The 19,604-nt window shown below is 43.7% G+C and overlaps 3 protein-coding genes across 4 annotated transcripts; 1 reads left to right on the top strand and 2 right to left on the bottom strand.

Moving 5' to 3' along the window:
* Positions 1-3,466: 3,466 nt before the first annotated feature.
* On the top strand, positions 3,467-5,442 carry LOC136516222 (F-box protein At4g18380-like). 2 transcript variants are annotated; one of them, XM_066509583.1, is made up of 2 exons: positions 3,467-3,899; positions 4,073-5,442. In XM_066509583.1, the coding sequence occupies exon 2, from the start codon at positions 4,192-4,194 to the stop codon at positions 5,254-5,256; it is 1,065 nt and encodes a 354-aa protein (XP_066365680.1). In that variant the 5' UTR covers positions 3,467-3,899; positions 4,073-4,191; the 3' UTR covers positions 5,257-5,442. The 2 variants fall into 2 exon arrangements, with proteins under 2 accessions (XP_066365680.1, XP_066365678.1); XM_066509581.1 differs by having other exon boundaries at positions 3,467-3,981.
* A 2,360-nt stretch (positions 5,443-7,802) lies between these two features.
* Positions 7,803-13,966, bottom strand: LOC136517582 (uncharacterized). Its single transcript, XM_066511188.1, has 13 exons — positions 13,469-13,966; positions 12,002-12,075; positions 11,777-11,860; positions 11,604-11,684; positions 10,815-10,895; positions 10,598-10,690; positions 9,880-10,056; positions 9,722-9,789; positions 9,554-9,605; positions 9,421-9,474; positions 9,245-9,343; positions 8,775-8,841; positions 7,803-8,392 (listed from the first exon to the last, which is right to left on the bottom strand). The coding sequence occupies exons 1-13, from the start codon at positions 13,608-13,610 to the stop codon at positions 8,301-8,303; spliced, it is 1,164 nt and encodes a 387-aa protein (XP_066367285.1). The 5' UTR covers positions 13,611-13,966; the 3' UTR covers positions 7,803-8,300.
* A 1,070-nt stretch (positions 13,967-15,036) lies between these two features.
* On the bottom strand, positions 15,037-17,229 carry LOC136517927 (large ribosomal subunit protein eL30-like). Its single transcript, XM_066511582.1, has 5 exons — positions 17,103-17,229; positions 16,895-17,000; positions 15,626-15,727; positions 15,400-15,468; positions 15,037-15,314 (listed from the first exon to the last, which is right to left on the bottom strand). The coding sequence occupies exons 1-5, from the start codon at positions 17,121-17,123 to the stop codon at positions 15,274-15,276; spliced, it is 339 nt and encodes a 112-aa protein (XP_066367679.1). The 5' UTR covers positions 17,124-17,229; the 3' UTR covers positions 15,037-15,273.
* Between the last annotated feature and the right edge of the window lie 2,375 nt (positions 17,230-19,604).

Here is a 19,604-nt window from a genome sequence, read left to right as displayed (position 1 = left end):
CCTCCTTGATGCGCTGTGTGACCTCGCTGTGGTGGAGCAGCCCCTAGGCGAGCATCGTCCCGATGAGCTACGTGTTGGGCGTCATCTCGTACAGCGGGAGGACGCGCACCATTAGCGGTGCCACCCTCTTCGCGTGATACCCTCTGATGACGCCAGCCCCATAGAGCCCATGGACCTTCAAGAACATGATGGCCTCGAGGAGGTCGCATATCCTCTTCTTCTCCTTGACGGGTGGCCCCCATGGCCATGACGATGGTACCTCTTCGACTAGGCGCCCAGAGAAGACCGATAAGGGAGCGGCAGGGTCGTTCTTTAGGTAGAACCAATGTGAGTGCCTCTCCTTGTTGAATCTAGAGAGCTGGCTAGGCATGTACTCGATCACCTGTTGCCCCCAAAGGTGGAAGCCCGCATATCCCATAGGCACCGGGATCTCTCGGCCTCTCTCCTTCTTTTTGATCAACGAGATGGAGAAGAAATATCTCCATAACTTGAAGTGGGGCTCAATTACCAGGCACCCCTCACACATCGTGATGAAGGTCATGATGTGCTGGATCCTATTGGGGTTCAAGTGTTGTAGCTCGATCTGATAGTGGTGCAGCAGGCCCCAGAAAGAATGGGTGGGGAGGAACTATGAGTCCGCGCTCATGGAAGGACGTGAAGGAGATGACGTAGCCATTGGGCGGCGTCGGTGCATCCTCATGACTGGGCACAAGCCACTCTGCCGCATCGGTCCTCCCGTGGAGAAGACCACTCTTGACGAGGCCCTCCATGCATGCATGGGTAACAATAGAGTGGTACCACAAATCCATAGAGGATGGAGGCGGCTGCAGAGAAGCAAAGGCGGTGGCGGAGAAGCAGAAGCTACAGATCTAGGGCTCCGGTGGTGGATTAGCAAGCATGACAGATCTGAACGGCGGTGGCAGAGAAACAGAGAAGGTAAGACTGTGGTTTTGGTGTGCAAAAATATGAAGGGGAGGCCGCTATTTATAGGATGGAGTAGGACGAGAAGGCGAACCGTCCGCCTAGGTTCACGTGCCCGCTACACCGCGTCACGTCACCTCTCTTCGAAGATCGTGGGCACGCTATCTATGGCCATGCCCTCGAAGGACACGTCGAATGACAGTTTGCTCGGTCGATGGGCCAAGAACCATCACAAGTAAGGAGGGATACAGAGCGGAAAACGCTATTACGGCCCATTCAGGACCAGGAGTTCGAAGGCTGGCCCGTCGATGGGTTGATAGCCACTCTGGGGCACCCATAGAGCGAGGGGTGGAAAGGGATGGGCCCACTAACGGCTAGTACCTAGGCGCACGAGCGCCGCAAGCATCTCGGCCCACATTCGAGTCTTGGTCGGTTTCCAGTCCATAGTTTTTCCTCGAAGAAAGACAACGAGCCCTTAGGACTAGCCGAACGGACCCAAGAACTATATGGATTGGGCGCCAAGAGTCTGGAGTCGGTCACCAGCTGACCCATGCCGGACCCCCATGAACAGGAACCCAGGGCCTCACTTGGACTAGCCCGTTAACAGCTCACCGAGCACCATGTTTCATCCATTGAGGGAAAACACTGGTTCCGTCTCGTCCGACGAGGACCCATACCGCCGCCAACCACTCCAGGTCCAAACGTATGGCCCTGTGTCAAAACTCTGACGCCAGAGAAGAGGCTGGCATGCTTCGATGTAACCTATGGCCATAACGAGCCATACTTGGGGATTCACATCAAGAACAGTGTTGGACGTGCCGGTGCTGTTCTGCCTAATCCTTGTACGGACGCTGACAGGCGCGTCAGTTCACCACGACGTCCGCCGAGATGGAGTGGAATGCCATGACCGGTAAATGATGTCTGTGCATGGCGCCAGTGATGAACATGGCTGCGACATGGAGCCATCTCTGTTGATATCTACAGGATTGGCGGGATCCGCATGAAGGAGAAGAAGGACCCGGCAATATTGGAAGCTTTCTTCTCTCTCGTTCTTCTCCTTTTTCTCCTCCGTAACCCGCACTTTCCCTTCGTTTATAAAAGAAAAAACAGGGCGCTCCTTGAAAGGGGAGATCGAGACACAAAGAGCACGACACGAGCATACGGCTGAGCGGCAAGCGAGCTCTCAACATCCGTTCACTCCTTCCACCAGAGACCTGGAATCCTCTTCCTCTCTCGCCTGTTTGTAACCCCTACTGCAAACCAAGTACCAGTAACATGAGCAGCAGCGAACAGAACGTAGGGACGTTCCGCCTGTACCAGTATAAACCCTTGTGTCCTCCGAGCACACCATCCGAGTCAGACGCGTAAATATAAATTTACTCGTCGGTGGTCCAAAAACACAGACAAAATGTCTATGATAACACTAAGTACAAATTATCACCTCTTTAATGGATGCATGAAATTTAGGTAAATTAGAAGGTATACTTAGAAGTATTTAAAAAAATAAATAGCAGACATACTTCGTCATAAAAAAATATAAAATTATTTTATTAAAATTTATATAAAAAATCAGCTGCATGTGCACTACATAGAAAAAAAGTTGCATATGAAAATTTCTCATTTTTGTATGTTTTTAGCATAATGAGTTTTCATCTAAACTTTTGCGACAAGACATATCCACAGACACACAATACCAATGTGCACCATTTTTATTTTATATTCGTTAAAAACTTTTTGGTATGCTTTAAGAGTTTTATATTTCCACCGTAGAGAGGGTTAGCACTGAATGTTTTCTCTCTATTATCTCACCCAAATGACACACACACATATTAACATTATCGTAAATTAGTATATAAAATTATCGTAAATGGAGGTGCCTACAGAATAACTTATTTTGTAGCTGGCTACTGAATATACTATATATATATATATATATATATATATATATATATATATATATATATATATATATATATATATATATATATATATATATATATATGTGTGTGTGTGTGTGTGTGTGTGTGTGTGTGTTAGAAAGGACCTCTTACAAGCACGCACAATATTGTTACTACCTCTATTTTGAAAATAATACAATTCTAATATAGTATTAATTCAAAGCATAAGGTTTAATTTGATTTATATAAGAAGATATCAAATCATACTAAGGAGATGTAATTAGATTTGTCATATAATATATTTGATAGCATATATCGACTTGAATCCATAATTATTAATATTAATTTCGATAAATTTTGTTAAAGCTAAGCTAGTTGATTCAGACAAAACTTATAGTACTACGTCAAGCTGGATCATTGCTCTCCTGAATCCTGATCTCGAATAATTCTTTTTTAATAAGATTCTATATATAAACACCATCCTAGCAGTGGATTAGGAGACAGAGACTACAGAATTTAACCCCGCCACGTTTCTGCCGCTGACGTGGATGGACGGCACGGGGCCGTTAATTAACGGCGTCATCACCTCAAAGGCGTCTCTGTCTGAGACCTAGTATTAAAGCCGCGTCGGACGGGGTGGGAGAGAGAAGGGAAAAAGCATTCCAACACTTCCTCTGCATCTCTCCTCTCTTCTCTCTCTCTCTCTAAAAGAATTGAAAAGAGAAGGGGGGAATCCTCAACTGCTCGTTCCTTAAACCCTAACCTCGTTGGATTCGCAGCAAAAGTCTCCCAATTCGAAGCCCTCCGGTGTTCCAGCTGCCTGCGGGAGCTGAGCTGTGCCCGGTTTGGCGAAATTTTGCAGCCCTTTTGTGCTAGGACCACCCGGTTCAGGCTGTTTCTCGCTCGGTCGGAGGGGGCGTGCCAGCGGTTTCGCGGCTCAGGGTCATCACCGGTGTGCTCTCCGGCGCCGGATCCGGGTGTGTTCCGGCGAGAGGTCGGGCTTTTGGTTGGGGGTCTGTCGAGCTTCGGGCTCAATTTGCCGACCTGAGTTGAATCGCGACTGCGGTGGCGGTGATTGAGGTACACCATTCATTCTTGGATTTGCTTGGTGGAGTTCCCGATTTGAGGTCCTTGTTGATTTATTGTGGCACTTCTGATGCATGTGAGTTTAATTAACCGCTTGCCATTTCTGCCATTTTTCTTTACTCGCTCACCTGTTTTCTTACCGCCGATGTTCGTCCTCTGTTCTTCAGGTAATCGCGTCGATTGGACCCGCGGTTCCTGCCATTTGGGTGAGCCAGCCTTACCTGGCAATCTTGGGGGCGTTTCGTCTTGCTGCGTGGCAGAAAGGTGTGACCTTGTGTGCCGTGCGATGCATCCCAAGGCTCGAATCCACGCCGACCCGGTGCGCGAGGTCGACCACTTCGACTGCCTGCCGGATTCGCTCGTCCTGCTGATCCTGAACAAAGTCGAGGACGTGCGATCGATCGGCCGGTGCTACGCCGTGTCCAAGCGCCTCTGTGGGCTTGTTCCCCTTGTCCATGATGTGTATGTCAAGATTGACCGCGTCGTGGCGGTCGACGGCGACGCCGAGGACACACTCAACCTGTCCTCGCCGAAGCCTCGGAACATCTTCTCGCACTTCCTGAAGCTGATGCTCCTCACAATCATCAAGCCGTTCCACAACATGCGCAACCCTAATGGTACTGGAAGGCCATTGTTCCCGCAGCTCTCGCAGCACTCGCCAGCACAGGTGCTCAGGAACTTCACGCACGTCAGGAATCTTCGGATTGAGCTCCCCTCTGGGGATGTGGGTACTGAGGAGGGAGTTATCCTGAAATGGCGGGCAGAGTATGGGAGCACACTTCAGAATTGTGTGATCCTGGGGGGTACCCGGGTTGACCGCAAGCCTGTTGGTGGAGAGCATGAGCCATCTTTGGAGGATAATGGAAGCATGCCAGAGTCTTTCTATACCAATGGCGGGCTGAAACTTCGTGTCGTCTGGACAATCAGCTCTCTAATTGCGGCATCAACGAGGCACTATCTTCTCCGCTCAATCATCAATGACCATCCCACACTTCGGAGCTTGGTACTAACAGATGCCGATGGCCAAGGCACATTGTCCATGGGGGCAGAGCAGCTGAAGGAGTTCAGAGAGAACCAGTTGTTGGCCTCGGCATGTTCCAACAGGACTCAGGTCCCAGCCTGCAACATGAAGCTCAAGTACGCGCCATATCTTGAGCTGCCTGGTGGCATGGCGTTGCAAGGCGCTACTTTGGTGGCTATCAAACCCTCACCTGAGGGAAGCAATGGAAGCCACCCTAACCGTAAGAAGGCTGACGGATTTGTCTTTGGAGCATTTGATGGGCCATTTAAGGCTGCTGTGAAGGCGCTGGTGAAGAGACGCACTTACCTTCTGGAGATGAATGGCTTCTAGGAATCTTAAGTTCGTCGTGGTATCGAGCTTGTTGGTGCTATGCATGGCACATTTAGCTGAGCTTTTCATCTGTGTAATATCCAAGAAGGCGCCATCTCTAGTTGGTGCTTGCTGTCTGCTGTTTTAGTTCTTTGTACAGTGTTGACATTTGGTTATATAAAAATCATATCAAGTTCTCTAGTGTAATAGTGAATCTCTCTATAGCTCACCATTCTGGTCCCTTGTGCCCTGTGTCATACCGAAAACTGTGAAGCATCCTACTGCTAACTCTTTTCAAGTGAAACAGCCTTGTGATCATTTAATGTCTCAGTTGGTCGCACCATTGGACACATTATTATATTTGCCATGTGCACATTTTTCTCCTCTTTCAGTTTCATAGGTGGTAGTTGAAAGTAGCCTTGGAAAAGAAGAGCCAGATTATGCCTTCAGTACATCACATTCATTTTGGGATTGTGAAATGAAAATGACTGATCTTTGCTGACAATTCCTGGAGAACAGTTTCTACTTGGTTTTGATTCCTGCGTTTCTTAGAATGTTTCTAATAATTAAGGATTGCAGGTTACAGTTATGACTTTGTGGGACTGCTTTCCTGTAGTTGACTTAGCATATGGGTTATCTCATCTATCCTACTGCTAGTAAAACAGCCTGAGATTCCAAATGTAGTTATCATCGATTCATCGGTCAATGATCTCTATCCTCGATGTTAATGACATGTTAAAGACTTCATTCCAATAAATTAGTTTTTTTTATTGTGAGGATCCAATAAATTAGTTCATTAATACCATTGGCAAGTGATTTGGATCACGATCTAGTTCATTAAGACACACTGACAATTTCTCGATTGGGATTTCTTACTGAAGTGCTTTTAGAGGGTGTCCACGTCTCTTATGTCTCATCCATTCTTATAAGATTACACAAATATCTTTTCATGAATAATTGCCTTTCAGATCTTTGGAAGGGTCACTCATAAAACTGGCCACTAAAGAATTCTATTACTCTGCATTACTAGTATCAGAATTTAGCTGGCATGAGTACTTTCTTGAGGTAAACTAGTCAAGAGTTTTGAAAATATTTGAATAGAGCATGTCTGGAGTGCAGATTCCTTGAAAAGAAAATGAATCGTACATTCACGCGTCAACTTATCAAGTTGCAAATATTTTGCTTGATGGGAATACTCTGTTGCTAATACTGGTCGACATGTATGGATTAAGGGAGATTTTATTTTAAATATAAAATGGACAACTAATGCATGATCTTATATGGCTACAAAAAGGCTTAGTTTCTTTCAAAGACGAAGTTACCTTTGCATAAAGGGAGTTGTGTTGTTATTTTGCTACCATCTTCTCTTCTTTAGAATGTTCTTCCTGCAAATCTGTGAGCTTCCAGAAAAAACTGCTCACCAGGTGGAACTGGTTTGGTTAGCCTGATTGCATCACCTTGTAGATTTCATTTTGTAGGGTAACCTACCTCAAGAAAGGGCTGGAGTGGTGACTTCCAGAAGCCCTGACCTAAAAGACACACATACACCCTTATTGTTTCTATCCTATTGCCTTGCTATCCTACAGTAGTACGGGAGATGTCACTTGGTAAGTCTGACGAATTTTGCAGGCCAATTTTTGGCAGATTAAGAACATTAGTCTGGGAGATGTCACTTGGTAAGACTGAGGAATTTTGCAGGCCAATTTTTGGCAGATTAAGTTGGTACTACTCTCCTGAGGAAGGAACCTTTTTCTGGGTTGAGTATGCTGAACATTGACGTTGAAAACGTAGCCACTTGCAGTGAAATCTGTACGGGATGATATCGGTTGACCCGCATAAAACAAGCTCACCGCTCATGTGCAGATCAGTTAATAAAAAAGCAGTTCTGACAAGTAAACGACACCATCAATCTAAGCTGTTTTTCTTTGTTCATATCCACTCAGCTCGATATATATGATTCCATCCGAGAGCAGCTGTGCAAAGCAAATCCGATCAAAATCAGTACTATTTTATTCATCTTATCCTGAGTTGATTCTATACTTAAACGGATGGAGCATGTACTAGGCAATCAATCCCCTTTTAATTAGGGCACGGTTGTTTACTCCTGCTTACATAATCGGGCTTATACAAGCCAGCATCGTTTACTAACATCCCAGATCTTATAAGTCAAACTATATGATCCACATCCCAGCTTACGATAATCCCACAAGATGCCCAGGACCACAGCTTATTTAAGTTTATATTAAATTTTCTTTTTAACACATCCAATAATATAGGTTGCTAAACAGCTTAGCTTACATAATCCAATGAAATCAATCATAATAACCTCTTACATATAATATATAGTCTGGCCAAGGAACAAACATAGCCACAGTATTGCAGTTTAGACTATTTAGCTCAGTTCACCACAAAGATTAAAAAAAAAGGCAAACAGTAAAACCATCAATTGAGATGCCCCTAGCCCCACATGTCATCCTAACAGTACATGGTATCTTCCTATCTTCTAATACGTATACCTTTTCATCGGTCCAGCCCTAATAAATTGGAGGTAGGATTAAAAATCACTATTAAAATTAATATATATTTACTGAATAACTCAGCTGGAAATAAAACGAGAAAAGGGAATCCTCTAAGGTCATTAGGAGAAAAGCAATATAATCAATCGAATCGTTCTAGTTCTTCCTGAAGAGCAGCACTAACCAATGAACAAAGTTAGAAGAAAGATGGGTGACACCATGAGTGAAGCTGTTTCCTTGAACAAACTTTCATGAGAAACATTCTGTCATCTATAATCTATCCACCTCCAAACTCAAATTTACCCCACCGCACCGGTTCAGCCGTTCAGGCCATTCAACGACAGTCAACAATGATAGACGCACTCCACCCAGACCAGGCTACTCCATGTCTTTTTACAGGTTATCAGATCAGCTAACGTGCAATAACATCAGTTTGATGGCCTTGCAACCTAAGCAACGTGAGTGGCACCTCGCCATATTTAGCAGGCATATACCCTCCTTATGCCACAAAATTTGGAAACGATGGGGCCAGTACAGGGTCGAAGTTGATCATCTGTATTTGCCTAACTCCATTTTCTTCTTGAGCGCCTTCTGTCCGTGGTATATGAACGAGTCAATGATACCAGAGACGGTGAAAACACCTGAGGATAATGCAGATCAAATTTGTTAGTTGCACTCATGGAAATCGTAGCTGAAGCTATTTTTATTTAAAAAAATTACAGAAATGCAACTGATTGCGGACATCTATTGCCACAAAAGCTCTGCTTTAGTATGAACATGCACAGCTTAAACTGTTTCATCAATATTTTATATAGAACTGCAAAAGAATGTGGGGAGTCAAGTGGGGAGTCAATTCCACAGAAGTTTGCCGTTTATCAAAAGGAATGTCAAAGAATTACTGGAGCGTTCAGCAAGACATTTGAGGGTTTATAAAAGGTTTCATTTACAGAAGAGTGAAGATTGTAGATGTAGCAATCTTTTGACAAATGATAACTACACCTAAACTAAACATGATGCTCATACCTCCCACTATAGCACAAAGGTTTGTCAAGTAGTGGAGTAGGGATCTATTTTCTTCTGTGAATATCACCTGCAAAAAAATAGACAGTTCAATTTTATAGGGATCGCTGACCTGAAGAACTGAAATGAGTAACTTTCAATCTGAGAGGATTACAACAGTGCTAACTGCACTAATAAAAAATAACTGGGAATTAATTAATATAATCACATATATGTGAAAATAGAAGGGCAGGCCTGGTGCAGTGGTGAGAGCTGTCTCACTGAGTCACAAGGTCGTGGGTTCGAAGCAGCCTCTCCACAGATTTTGCGGGGGGAGGCTTGCCTCGGATTTTCCCTTCCCCAGACCCCACTCATGTGGGAGCCTCCGACACTGGGTCTGCTCTTTTTTTTTAATCACATATATGTGAAAATGATAAAAGGAGTTCATGATCTATAGAAAACTGTATATGCATCTTTTATTACTCCGTTATTACCTTTATAGGTGAGAAATCATAGAAGAAAAATACTCCAGGTTGGGGTTTCTTGGAGTATGGACGAACATTTCCATCTCTAAAATGTTCCGTTACCGAGAACTGAAAATGAAAGTAACAGAAAGATATTAATGTTGAGGGAATATAAAACATTGCACATATTCAATAGTTCCACAAACCTGGTTCGAATGAATATTGTGTCCTCTTATATCAGTGTATATTGTAGGGACAACCTGGACAGGAAACTCGGTAAGTTCTTTATGCACCATTAAGCCATAGAACTGTAACATACATGTATGAAGAAAGACTCACTTTTATGAAATACTGGTATGTCCCATCTGAAGCTGGCTGTGTCCACTGAGCACTGTGTTCATAAATGGTGAAGTTTTAGAGTAAGAAAATACATATTTAGGTTAATAGAAGTGCCTAAAAAACAATTGGCACCATTTTATGCTCACTGAGCGAAACATAGATAGTTACCCATCAAGTGGATTAATAACACCAGGGAATTCTGTCCCAAAGGACAGTTTGTTTATTTTGTGGGTAATCTGGTAAAGTTACAGGTAAACATATTAGAAACATTGAACAGAAACAGTCAAAATAATCTAAGGGGAAAAAACTTAAAATGATCTACTTACATTGAAACCACCTTCAAGTAGTGACAGCTCAGGCACATCTATGTTTGATTCATAAAATCCTTTGCCTGGGGCAAAGTGAAAATTTCCAGCAACTTTACTGACATCTAAAAAGCCATGGACATTGCAGCCTTCATCTTGCTGAGTTTTAACTCTCTCAACAAAATCCTCTCTTGCGCACTAAAACAGTCAACAAACACCAGTGGATCTCAGGAATAAAGAAAGTGTGCAGGAAACCTTTAAAAAGTTCACCCGAAAAAGATACTTGCTAATTAGAAACCAACACATGAAGTATATAATAAGGATTAATTTGGAAGCAAGGGGGAGGCACACCCAGGGATGGAAAACCCTCCATGAAGAACTAAATGGGTTATTCAAATGATATCCCTATGGATTGCCCACCCTGGAAAAAGTCAGAGATCCCAAGGGGATTTGAGTTTCCAAACTAGCCCTAAGGGCACATTCTGAACCAGGGCTAGTCTCTGGCAAATGGCATAAAAAATACTTAAAGATGTCACTACATTGCAGATGGCAATTTCTGTTAATCAAGGCAGATGATGGATCAAGGAACCAAGCATACAGGCTAGGGGCCTCCAAGTGAATGTGATTCCTCAAAAGCAGTGTATTAATTGTGTACCATAAGTTAAAAAGTAAGACTCTCCCAAAGAAAAGCTAAATGTAAACCTTCATGATGTAAATCCAGGTAAAATAGCTGATATACCTGGTCAATTAGGTCAGGATTTGTCAGAGCCCAACCTTTCTTCTTATATGCCTCCCTGACTTCTTCGCAAGAATTACAGCATTGCTCATCCGACTGAGCTCCGAGTAGGTCCAAGCAATTCGATGTTGAGAAGTAAAGCATAACATGGATAAGGATGTTGAAATAAAAGTTACAATAAAACAAAATGAACCAAAAAAAAAAAAAAAACTCTGCATACCTCCTCAGCACCATAACATGTGCCACAATATTGTTCACCTTTGTCGAGCCTTCCTCCATGTTTTTGCAATGGTCTCTCGATCTATACAAACATTATTTTTTCTATCAAGGATATGCATCTGAAATTGTTAAAAGTACAACCAAGCCAGCTTTATATCTACAGTTGACCAGGTTTCGTTGTGGTTGTGGTACATATTGGAGGAAACATGAAAACAAAAGATTTGACAGACACAAAGAACAGTTTCAAGAAAACACGGTTGGAAAACACTTCTATACTAGTATAGACTCAAATATAACAATAATGAACTACCTATGTCATTAAAAGCATGTATGAATGCCAACATTAAACTTCTAGCTTCTTGATGTCATGTCACAATTTGGTAGTTTTCTCCATGAGTTCTAGAAGCTCTTTAAGGAGCAACAATTCAGCAGTGAACTAGGCGAAAATACATGGGCTAAGGACAGAAGAAACTAAGAAATTTACAGGTATGATCATAACACTGTGCGGTTATAAAGACACATCACTTATCAGTTTCTTCTGCCTAGTCCTCTATTTTTTTTAATGAACCACAGACAGCTCTCAAAATTTCAACCTTCTGTTTGTAAAATATAAACTGTGCTATTGCCCCAGAAATGTGCACAGGCGTATCTGTTGGTTGGTTCAACTTTTGAAAGAAGGGTGGAAATTCTACCCATAATTCATCCACCAGAATTGCTACAACTGTCATAAAAATATGAACACTTTTTTTATGAGTTAGTGTACTGCAAGTCTGCAATAGAGGCCACTCACCTTTGCTCCGCCAATGCCTTCTTTTCTTGCTTCAATAACATTACCATGTGAATCTAATCTTCTCTTCTCGATGTCATGCCTCTACAGGGAAAAGGAAACAATGGAACCATTATATGAAAGATCAAAAAATAAATTAACAAAGCATCACAAAGTAAGATAACTTCAGAACTTACAATGTCATGATGCTGCTCTCCACTAATATCTGTTGTATCAACGCTGAGGAGGGTGCAAGGAATGCTCGGAAAAGTAATATCAAACTGTAAATTGGAGTTAGTATTACAAAAGACGCTTGTTAGGCATTACCAGACGACAATGTATGTGTCTGTCTCTTTAAAACAGAAAGAATAGAAGTATAACAAATAACCTACAGACAGGTTAATTGGTAAAAAAGTACTAACTTTTACTCGTAGCCTTTCTCCTCTTGACGTGTCCACAACTAACTTAGTCTCTGTTGCTGAATAAAAATATGACCCTGAAAATATGTACACAGAAAAGCCATTAGGAGACGCTTCATTCTGCTTATTTAAGCACAGTATGTAACATAACAGCATTTCCTTACAATAATGGCATGTTGGTAAGGGGAACAGCATCAGTAGATCATAGATTTTAGAGGCGGAAACAAGATGAGGTTAAGTTTTTCAGAGAGCAATAAAGAAGTGCGAAAAAAATAGATGACAAATGCCATGAATTTCATGACGGGACACTAAAAGACAGGACATTAAAATTTGCCAATGACAGAAAACTACAAGGCATAATACTATCCAAACCGCATCTGTGGTAGCACTGGGCATCAACCTTATTTAGCCCATTTTTCTTTGGACAAATATGTGCTAAGGTAAACTGTATTTATTTTGGGATAATGGACATATTCCTCATTTCTATAGGCATTGTGGCCTAAACTTTGCAGCTCTGCTATAACAGATTCAGAACAAATGTTAGGTGGATACACGTGAGCTTGCCACAGGAAAAATGAATCGTGTGCCACAAGCGACGGCTAATCCAGTACTCTGAAGGAAACACTTGACAAAAAAGGAAAATTTACCCAAAATGTCTTATACATGCAAAACAAGAAACACAGGTACTAGCACATCAGGTTCCGGAAAAGGTGATACCGTGTCAGTCCATACTTGCAGACTAAAAATAGAAGCTTTCCCTCAACTAGAGTTTACTGACTACTGAGACACAAATTGAAAGTGCAAAGTAGACTAATCCTCAGTAAGTAATTGTTTGCACACGTGATTGTAATAACATGAAAAGAAATATACTAAAACTCAAGCAGATCAAACAGAGACGTCAGCACATAAATTCAGGTGTCTACCGGATAAACAGAGTAATGCCCTCCACCAAATTGGGACAACCGCGGGAACTAAACCGAAAGGCGAAAGCAACTGAAAATCCAACCTTTTTTGAAATATTCCAGCAGCTCAGAGTTTGATGCCCAAATAGAGTGTAAAAATAATCGTTCGCATTATGCATTATTAGGATTCGCGTCCATGCCCAACGGTAATTCGGCATACCAAAACACGGATCTCCTCCCTCCAGTCCTCCACACACCGCCAACAACACCAGAGCTTAAGCCCAGAAGTCTGCTGCATTAATCAGGCCGGCACCATGCGAACGCACAGTAGCTTCTCGAAATTCCATCTCTTTTCTCCACATAATCACAGGCAGGCATGCAGCAGCAATCAGTCCCCAAAAGGGGCTCAGAATTCAGCCTTTTCTTTCTTTCTTTTTTGCCAAGCTTACACCTTGGATTCCACAACCATGCCGGGCCAACAAAGGCCGCAAAAATAGAAAAAAGAACAAAAAAAAACAAAAACAAATCGGACCACTACCGGCCGCCGGGCCGCCGGAGAGTCACTTACTGGTCTCGGAGATGAAGAGGAGCAGCATGACGACGGCGGCGACGAGCGTGACGATGCCGCCGGAGAGCGTCCGCTTGTAGAAGTCCTCGTTCACCTTGGGGTACGCGTCCAGCCGCTTGAGCCTCTGCAGGAACGCGTCCATATCTCCTCTCCTCTCACTACTCGGCCGCCGGCGGGCGCCCGACGGCAGCACCCTAGCTCGTCTCGTCCCCCCTGATCCGAGCTCCCGAGAGCACTGGCCCGTGGAAACCGCGGCGATGCGGCGCGACGTGGGGGTGGGGTGGGGTGGGCTTTGACCGCCGCGATTCCGCGAGATGCCGGCGGGGTCGGGGCCCGGTCGGGGTAAGCAGCACAGCAGGCAGGGAGGCGGAGGGAGATCGATTACGAGGGCGAGGTGATATAGCGTGGACGCGGTAATGGTGGGATTTAGGACTGAAATTCCACGCACGCGCGCCTCGCGGCGGGACGTGACTGGCTGGCGGCAGCGGGAATGCGTTGGAGCCCGCCTACGTGGCAGGTCCGGTTCGGTTGGGAGGCTGGTTTATGGAGAGGGAGGCCAACCTAACAGCTCCCGCCTCCCGCTAGTGCACGGGATTTCATGAGTGTTTTTGTCGATGACGTTTTCTCGCTCGTGTGGAGAATTGGTAATGGTAGCAATATAATTTCGCAAAAAAAAAAGGCTACTAATGAATTTGGATGACGAAGAATTTGATCTCATGCCATTTGCATTTAATAAGTATGGAAATATATAAACAATTTTGGTTTTATATGTGAAGAAAGATCGAGTTGTTTGGTTTCGTGCGTTATTTTTCGTGATGTGTTTCTTTGGGATGTATATATACTAGTATGTTATTTTTTGTTGTACCGAGTGTTGATTGATTAAGAGAAGAATTTGTTGGTGAGCTAACCAGGTCCGCGTAGCAATTTGTGGCGTGGCTGGTGTGGATCTGCGCTGGCTGGTAGAGTTTTCGAAAAGGTCAACTTCTCCCACTTCCGTTTCCATTCCAGGCTTCCAGTCCACAGCGTGTCAAAACTCAAAGGCAAACTAAAAAAACTTTGTTAGAGAGAGAGAGAGAGAGAGAGCCTGGAAAGCCTAAACAGGTTAGAGAACCTGGAAAGCCTAAACCTAACCTGTGCGCTCGACGGTTTTGACCTGTTCTCGTGCATCAGTCGTGGTCTCATGCAGGCCAGACGGCATGTGTGCTGTGTGCACGTGCCAGGTTCATAGACACATGACACATACAGCGTCAGCCGATCTACTCAAGTTTGTACGAAAACGTAGCATAACGTGTAGTCAAGATTGTACGAAAACGTAGCATAACGTACTGTATGTCGTAGACAGGATCCTACGAAAACATAGCATACCGTACCGTACGTCGTAGAGAATGGTTAAAGCACATTAATAAGGCACAGCGAAGCAGTAGCAACGAATCATTAGGCATACAGCCATCGGAGAAGCACCTCCAGAAGCAAAACCAGTCGAGGCGACCAACGAATCATTCCAAGCTTAGCAAACGACGCATCCAGACACAGCATCACCAAGCAGCTCATCAACGCACAGACTGATCTGATCCACATCAACATGCGCCAAAGGAATAAATATAACGATCTCATCAAACAAGATGGATATGCCTTACATAGCAGCCATACGAGGTATTATCAGTATCACAGTATGGTAGATGGACACATGATAGCAAAATTACATAACTAAAAGATAAAAAAGAAATGGCTATAGGGCTTGCAGCGGAAGTCTGAGCCCTACATCTCATCTCAACTGGTGATAGGCGAAGCTCCTGACTCTTCACTCACTGGGTGCCAGGGGTGGTGCTGATGATGTCTGAGTCACCTGGAGCAGAGACATTACAGGAGGTAACAATTGTTCAATGACAGTTCTGAGCGGAAGAAGATAATGACAATTAACAGAAACGAACCTGGGTCGATGATACTGAGGCAGCACACCCTGTAGTACTTGCCGCAGGCAGTGCCAAGATCAACGTTGTCTGAAATGTCAACAAAACAATGGGTTGAACGCATAATAGCAAAATCTACAACGCCAACCTTAGTCGATTAAATGAGTGGTGCCAAGTACAACTCCAAATAACTAAAAACAAACAGAACTTGCTATAGATAATCCTGAAAGGATGAAGGTGGTCTTACTTCCATGGAAATGGTGCACGCTAACTTTGGCCAGCATAGCATAGTACTCAATCTCAGACTTCCTAAGTGGAGGGCAGTTGTTCGCGATGATGATCAGCTTTCCTGAATACAGACATCAGAATCAGACTGTAAGAGCTCAAAATCATATGTACTCGGAAGCCAACACCACCTTTTCTTAAGTGTTCCCAGGTGCCAAAACAATAATGTTTGCACAATGTTAACAAAGCGTTAACGGGAAGCCACGTAATAATTAGCAAGCAAATCTGAAAGATTCAACAACATTGAAAGTTCAAGAAAAATGGGATCTATGATGAGGCAGGACACAGCGAATATATACAAATCATTATTATTAACACTACATTAAACATTTCGTCAGTATTCTGCATGCTGAGACGACCCCATCACTCAAACATACTTGAACCACTTGTGGTGGTGTACTAAGTTAGCAAATATTTCAACCTCCAATTGTATTCCAGGTTTATAGAATAAATCAAGAACTTTAATCAGGAGGTTGGCTTTGTTCTAGGGTGCTGCATTCATCTCAAAGGCACAGAAAAATAAAGCCAAAGAGCCAAACTCCAGCCCCATTCATAAACTATGCAACAATACAACAGTTTTATATGCTAAAGTTAAAACCTCACTAATATTTTGCAAATTGAACCACGTTCACTATTCAGACATAATGGAACGAACAAAAACAGCCAACAAAAGGAAATAACCCTACTAAAAAAACGTGAAAACAATATTGTTGCAGCCTCCAGATATGAAGAGGTCAAAAGGAACTCTATCATGGAAAACTGGCATTGTTCTAGGGTACTGTATTCATCTCTAAGGCGGCGGTAAAAGCAAGCCAAAGAGGCAAACTTCAGTCCCATTATACAATGGGATGTCCAAACTCTAAATCCTGACAGTGAGCTACCTAAAACAAATCCGTAGGTACATCTACAAGTTAATTCATACACAGACAATAAAAAAAAACAAAGCATATTCCTCAACATATTTAGCTGGAAGATACTAACAATCGCCACTACCAAAACCATCCATGACATTTACAGATCGCAAAAGGCATCATAGAACATCATACATCAATAAGTACCACAATCGACGAAAACATAACCCAATCCCCAAACCATTTCATAACACGACAGACATAAATTCTATAGGCAGACACCCACACTCGTACAAATCCATACAGCCCCGAATATTATGCCATTCGGATCTATCAAAAGGAAAGGTTGGCAACGCTTAGAGAAGAAATGGAATCGATACCCTTGGAGTTGCGCAGCGTCTTGAGGACGGTCTTGTAGCCCAGGGTGTACTTGCCGCTCTTCATCACCAGCTGCAGCTTGTTGTTGATGCTCTCTGTGCTCTTCTTCTGCACAGATCGAAACAATCGGGGAACCAATCACCATCACAGGAAAATTCACCTCGAAATGGAAGGAACAGAGGACCAGCGCAGGTCTCTTGGGGTTCATACCGACTTCTTCGTGGGAGCCATCGGATCGAGCAGCCGCTGGCGGCGACGGGAAGGGGCAGCGGTGCGAAGAGCTGCGGCGAGAAAGCGGCGGCGCAAATGGGCGGCTCGGTAGGGTTTAGCACCAGAGGCTTTATATAGACATGCTAATGGGCCATAATCAGTACAGGCCTGCACTATAACAGTCCACCCCAAAGGCCCAAGCCAGTCCAGCCCATCAAATTTTTTTGCCCAAACCAGTCCAACCCATCAACATTTTTGGCCCAAACATTCCTCTAAACGGTCTCAAACCCTGGTTTGCAGCCCAGTCCACACATAACAGCAGCGTGCACCCCTGGGCCTGCCATTTGCCAAATTCCTGTGAGCTTCAAGCTACTTTTTAGAAACTATAGGGTTTATTCAGCGCAAAGTCTTTTAAGCGACCCGGTCGCGCTGCGACTACAGCGCGCGACCCAGGCCGCGACGGGCTTGGCCCAGCAAACCTCCGCTCCCCTCTCCAACGTTGCGGCCTTTTCTTACACCCGAGCACCCAACGCTGCTCCTTCCCCGTTTCGTTTCGTTCCGGCAGCGCAGCCGGGGTGACGAGTCCGGCGTGACGAGGGCGGCGCAGCTGGCGGCGACTCTAGTCAGGCGCACGGCAAGGCGGAGCAGCTTGCGCCGGTGCCCGCGGCCGATCTCCTCCGTCTGCTCGCCGCGCCGCAACTCAGTCGAGCACCACCTGGGGCCTAGCGTCCTCGCGACCAGCTCCGGCGCGGAGTTCTCCCCTGCAGCCCCGGTGTCTCCGCGACCGCTGCTGCTGTCCTACTTCGCCACTCGCCACCTTGGCCGACGACGAGCACCACCAGGTGTTCCTTCCGCTTTGGTCCTCCGTTCCAGCTGTGCGAAGCCATGCGCCCAAATCCATCCGGCATTCATCCGACCGGGTTGCGCCTGCTGTCGTTTCAATCATTAATTTCTATTTCTAATTTGAATTAGTAATTTCAGTTTCTATGGTTAAATTAGTTTGTGGTAGATGTTTAAGTTTTCATCGAACTGCATGCCTGCTGCCTATCCTGCTTAGTGCAGCACTGCTGATTTGCTGCAGCTGCTACAGTACTGGTGGGTTGGCTGCCGCACATTGTGTCACCAGGTTAATGTCTAGTTTGCTGTACTAAGAAGTATTAAGTAGTATATTCTACCGAGGCCCATGATTAATTTCTTTTCATACGGCTGACTTCAGTATTCATAATTCTTGCTTGTGATGTATAGATAGATCAGCACTCAGTTCAGATATAAAACAATTTAGTATTTTCGATCCATTATTTCCAGCAATCAAGGGAGGAAGATGTTTGTGAAATTAACTGTGAAAATGGATGAAAGCATGGAGCTGATTGGAATATTTCCAGGGTTACAAGTAAATCCTTACAGAAAATCTAATGCACCCTGATAGTTCAAACAGCACAATGAGGGTAAAAGAAGACCAGTAGAATATGGAAGATAATTTTGATTTGATTCAAATAAAAAGTTCCAGCCTATAGGGATTATTTTTTTCCTGTTGCATAAGGTTAAACAATTTGAACTACGATACAATTTATGAATGGATTTTTAATTTGCTACCAATGCTTTGTCAAGCTTCAAGCATCTTATCCAACATTCAAAAGAACAAAATTAATTCATTTGATAGAATAAGAAGATTAAAGTTCAGTCAACTGTATGCTGTGTTTGGTACAGTGTTAATAGGGCATTGAGAAGTGACTCTTTCCTGTCCTTTCAAGTATCTTATAAAAACAGGAGGCCCATAGGTTTGTTCTTATGGGCAACTTTGCATTTTTGAAATGATCAGGCAGAAGAAATCCAAGTCTCCAGCTGCGGTGCAAGTTCAGGTCGTAGCATCAAGTTTGCCACAGTACCATCCAACTAGGGGCCAGTTTAGTTCCTAAAATTTTGCCAATTTTTTCAAGATTCCCCGTCACATCGGATCTTTGGACGCATGCATGAAGCATTAAATATAAATAAAAAATAAAACTAATTACACAGTTTAGACGAAATCCACGAGACGAATCTTTTAAGCCTAATTAGATTATGATTGGACACTAATTGCCAAATAACAACGAAAACCGCTACAGTGCATTTTGCCAAATTTTTTGGCATCTAAACAAGGCCTAGGCCCGGTTCCTTATACCCCTAAAAACCTAGTTTTGACCAAACCACCACTGCTATAATAATAATATAAGCTTACATAAAGGATAACTAAATAGATGATATTGAGATTGAATAACGAAGCAAATTATCAACTGACCAGATAATAAAGACAGGATCTGAACAGGCACTAACAAGTTAACGAAACATATTTGGAGGTTCAACTTCGTAGGTTCAGTTTCATTATTTGGTAGCTATTTCATTGTTTCATTTTCTTTTTCAGAGATTGAGTTTTATCTTTTTTATTATTTTGTTAGCTATTTCATTTTTTAAGTTTCGTTTCCAAGTTCAAATGTGTAACACCCTCGGTGTTACGCCTTAAACCAA

This window comes from Miscanthus floridulus, chromosome 17 (genome assembly GCF_019320115.1).
Source record: "Miscanthus floridulus cultivar M001 chromosome 17, ASM1932011v1, whole genome shotgun sequence".
Taxonomy (NCBI): domain Eukaryota; kingdom Viridiplantae; phylum Streptophyta; class Magnoliopsida; order Poales; family Poaceae; genus Miscanthus; species Miscanthus floridulus.
This window is presented reverse-complemented; position numbering and strand designations above follow the sequence as displayed.

Excerpts from the sequence above, each read along its gene's own strand:
- LOC136517927 (XM_066511582.1), bottom strand. The coding sequence starts at position 17,123 with ATGGCTCCCACGAAGAAGTCG. Across the intron at positions 17,001-17,102 it reads TGGCTCCCACGAAGAAGTCG|AAGAAGAGCACAGAGAGCAT; the intron begins GTATGAACCCCA and ends CGATCTGTGCAG. Across the intron at positions 15,315-15,399 it reads CCTCAGTATCATCGACCCAG|GTGACTCAGACATCATCAGC; the intron begins GTTCGTTTCTGT and ends TCTCTGCTCCAG.
- LOC136516222 (XM_066509583.1), top strand. The coding sequence starts at position 4,192 with ATGCATCCCAAGGCTCGAATCCACGCCGACCCGGTGCGCGAGGTCGAC.
- LOC136517582 (XM_066511188.1), bottom strand. The coding sequence starts at position 13,610 with ATGGACGCGTTCCTGCAGAGGCTCAAGCGGCTGGACGCGTACCCCAAG. Across the intron at positions 11,861-12,001 it reads GAGAAAGGCTACGAGTAAAA|TTTGATATTACTTTTCCGAG; the intron begins GTTAGTACTTTT and ends TCCAATTTACAG. Across the intron at positions 10,057-10,597 it reads ATCCTGACCTAATTGACCAG|TGCGCAAGAGAGGATTTTGT; the intron begins GTATATCAGCTA and ends TGACTGTTTTAG.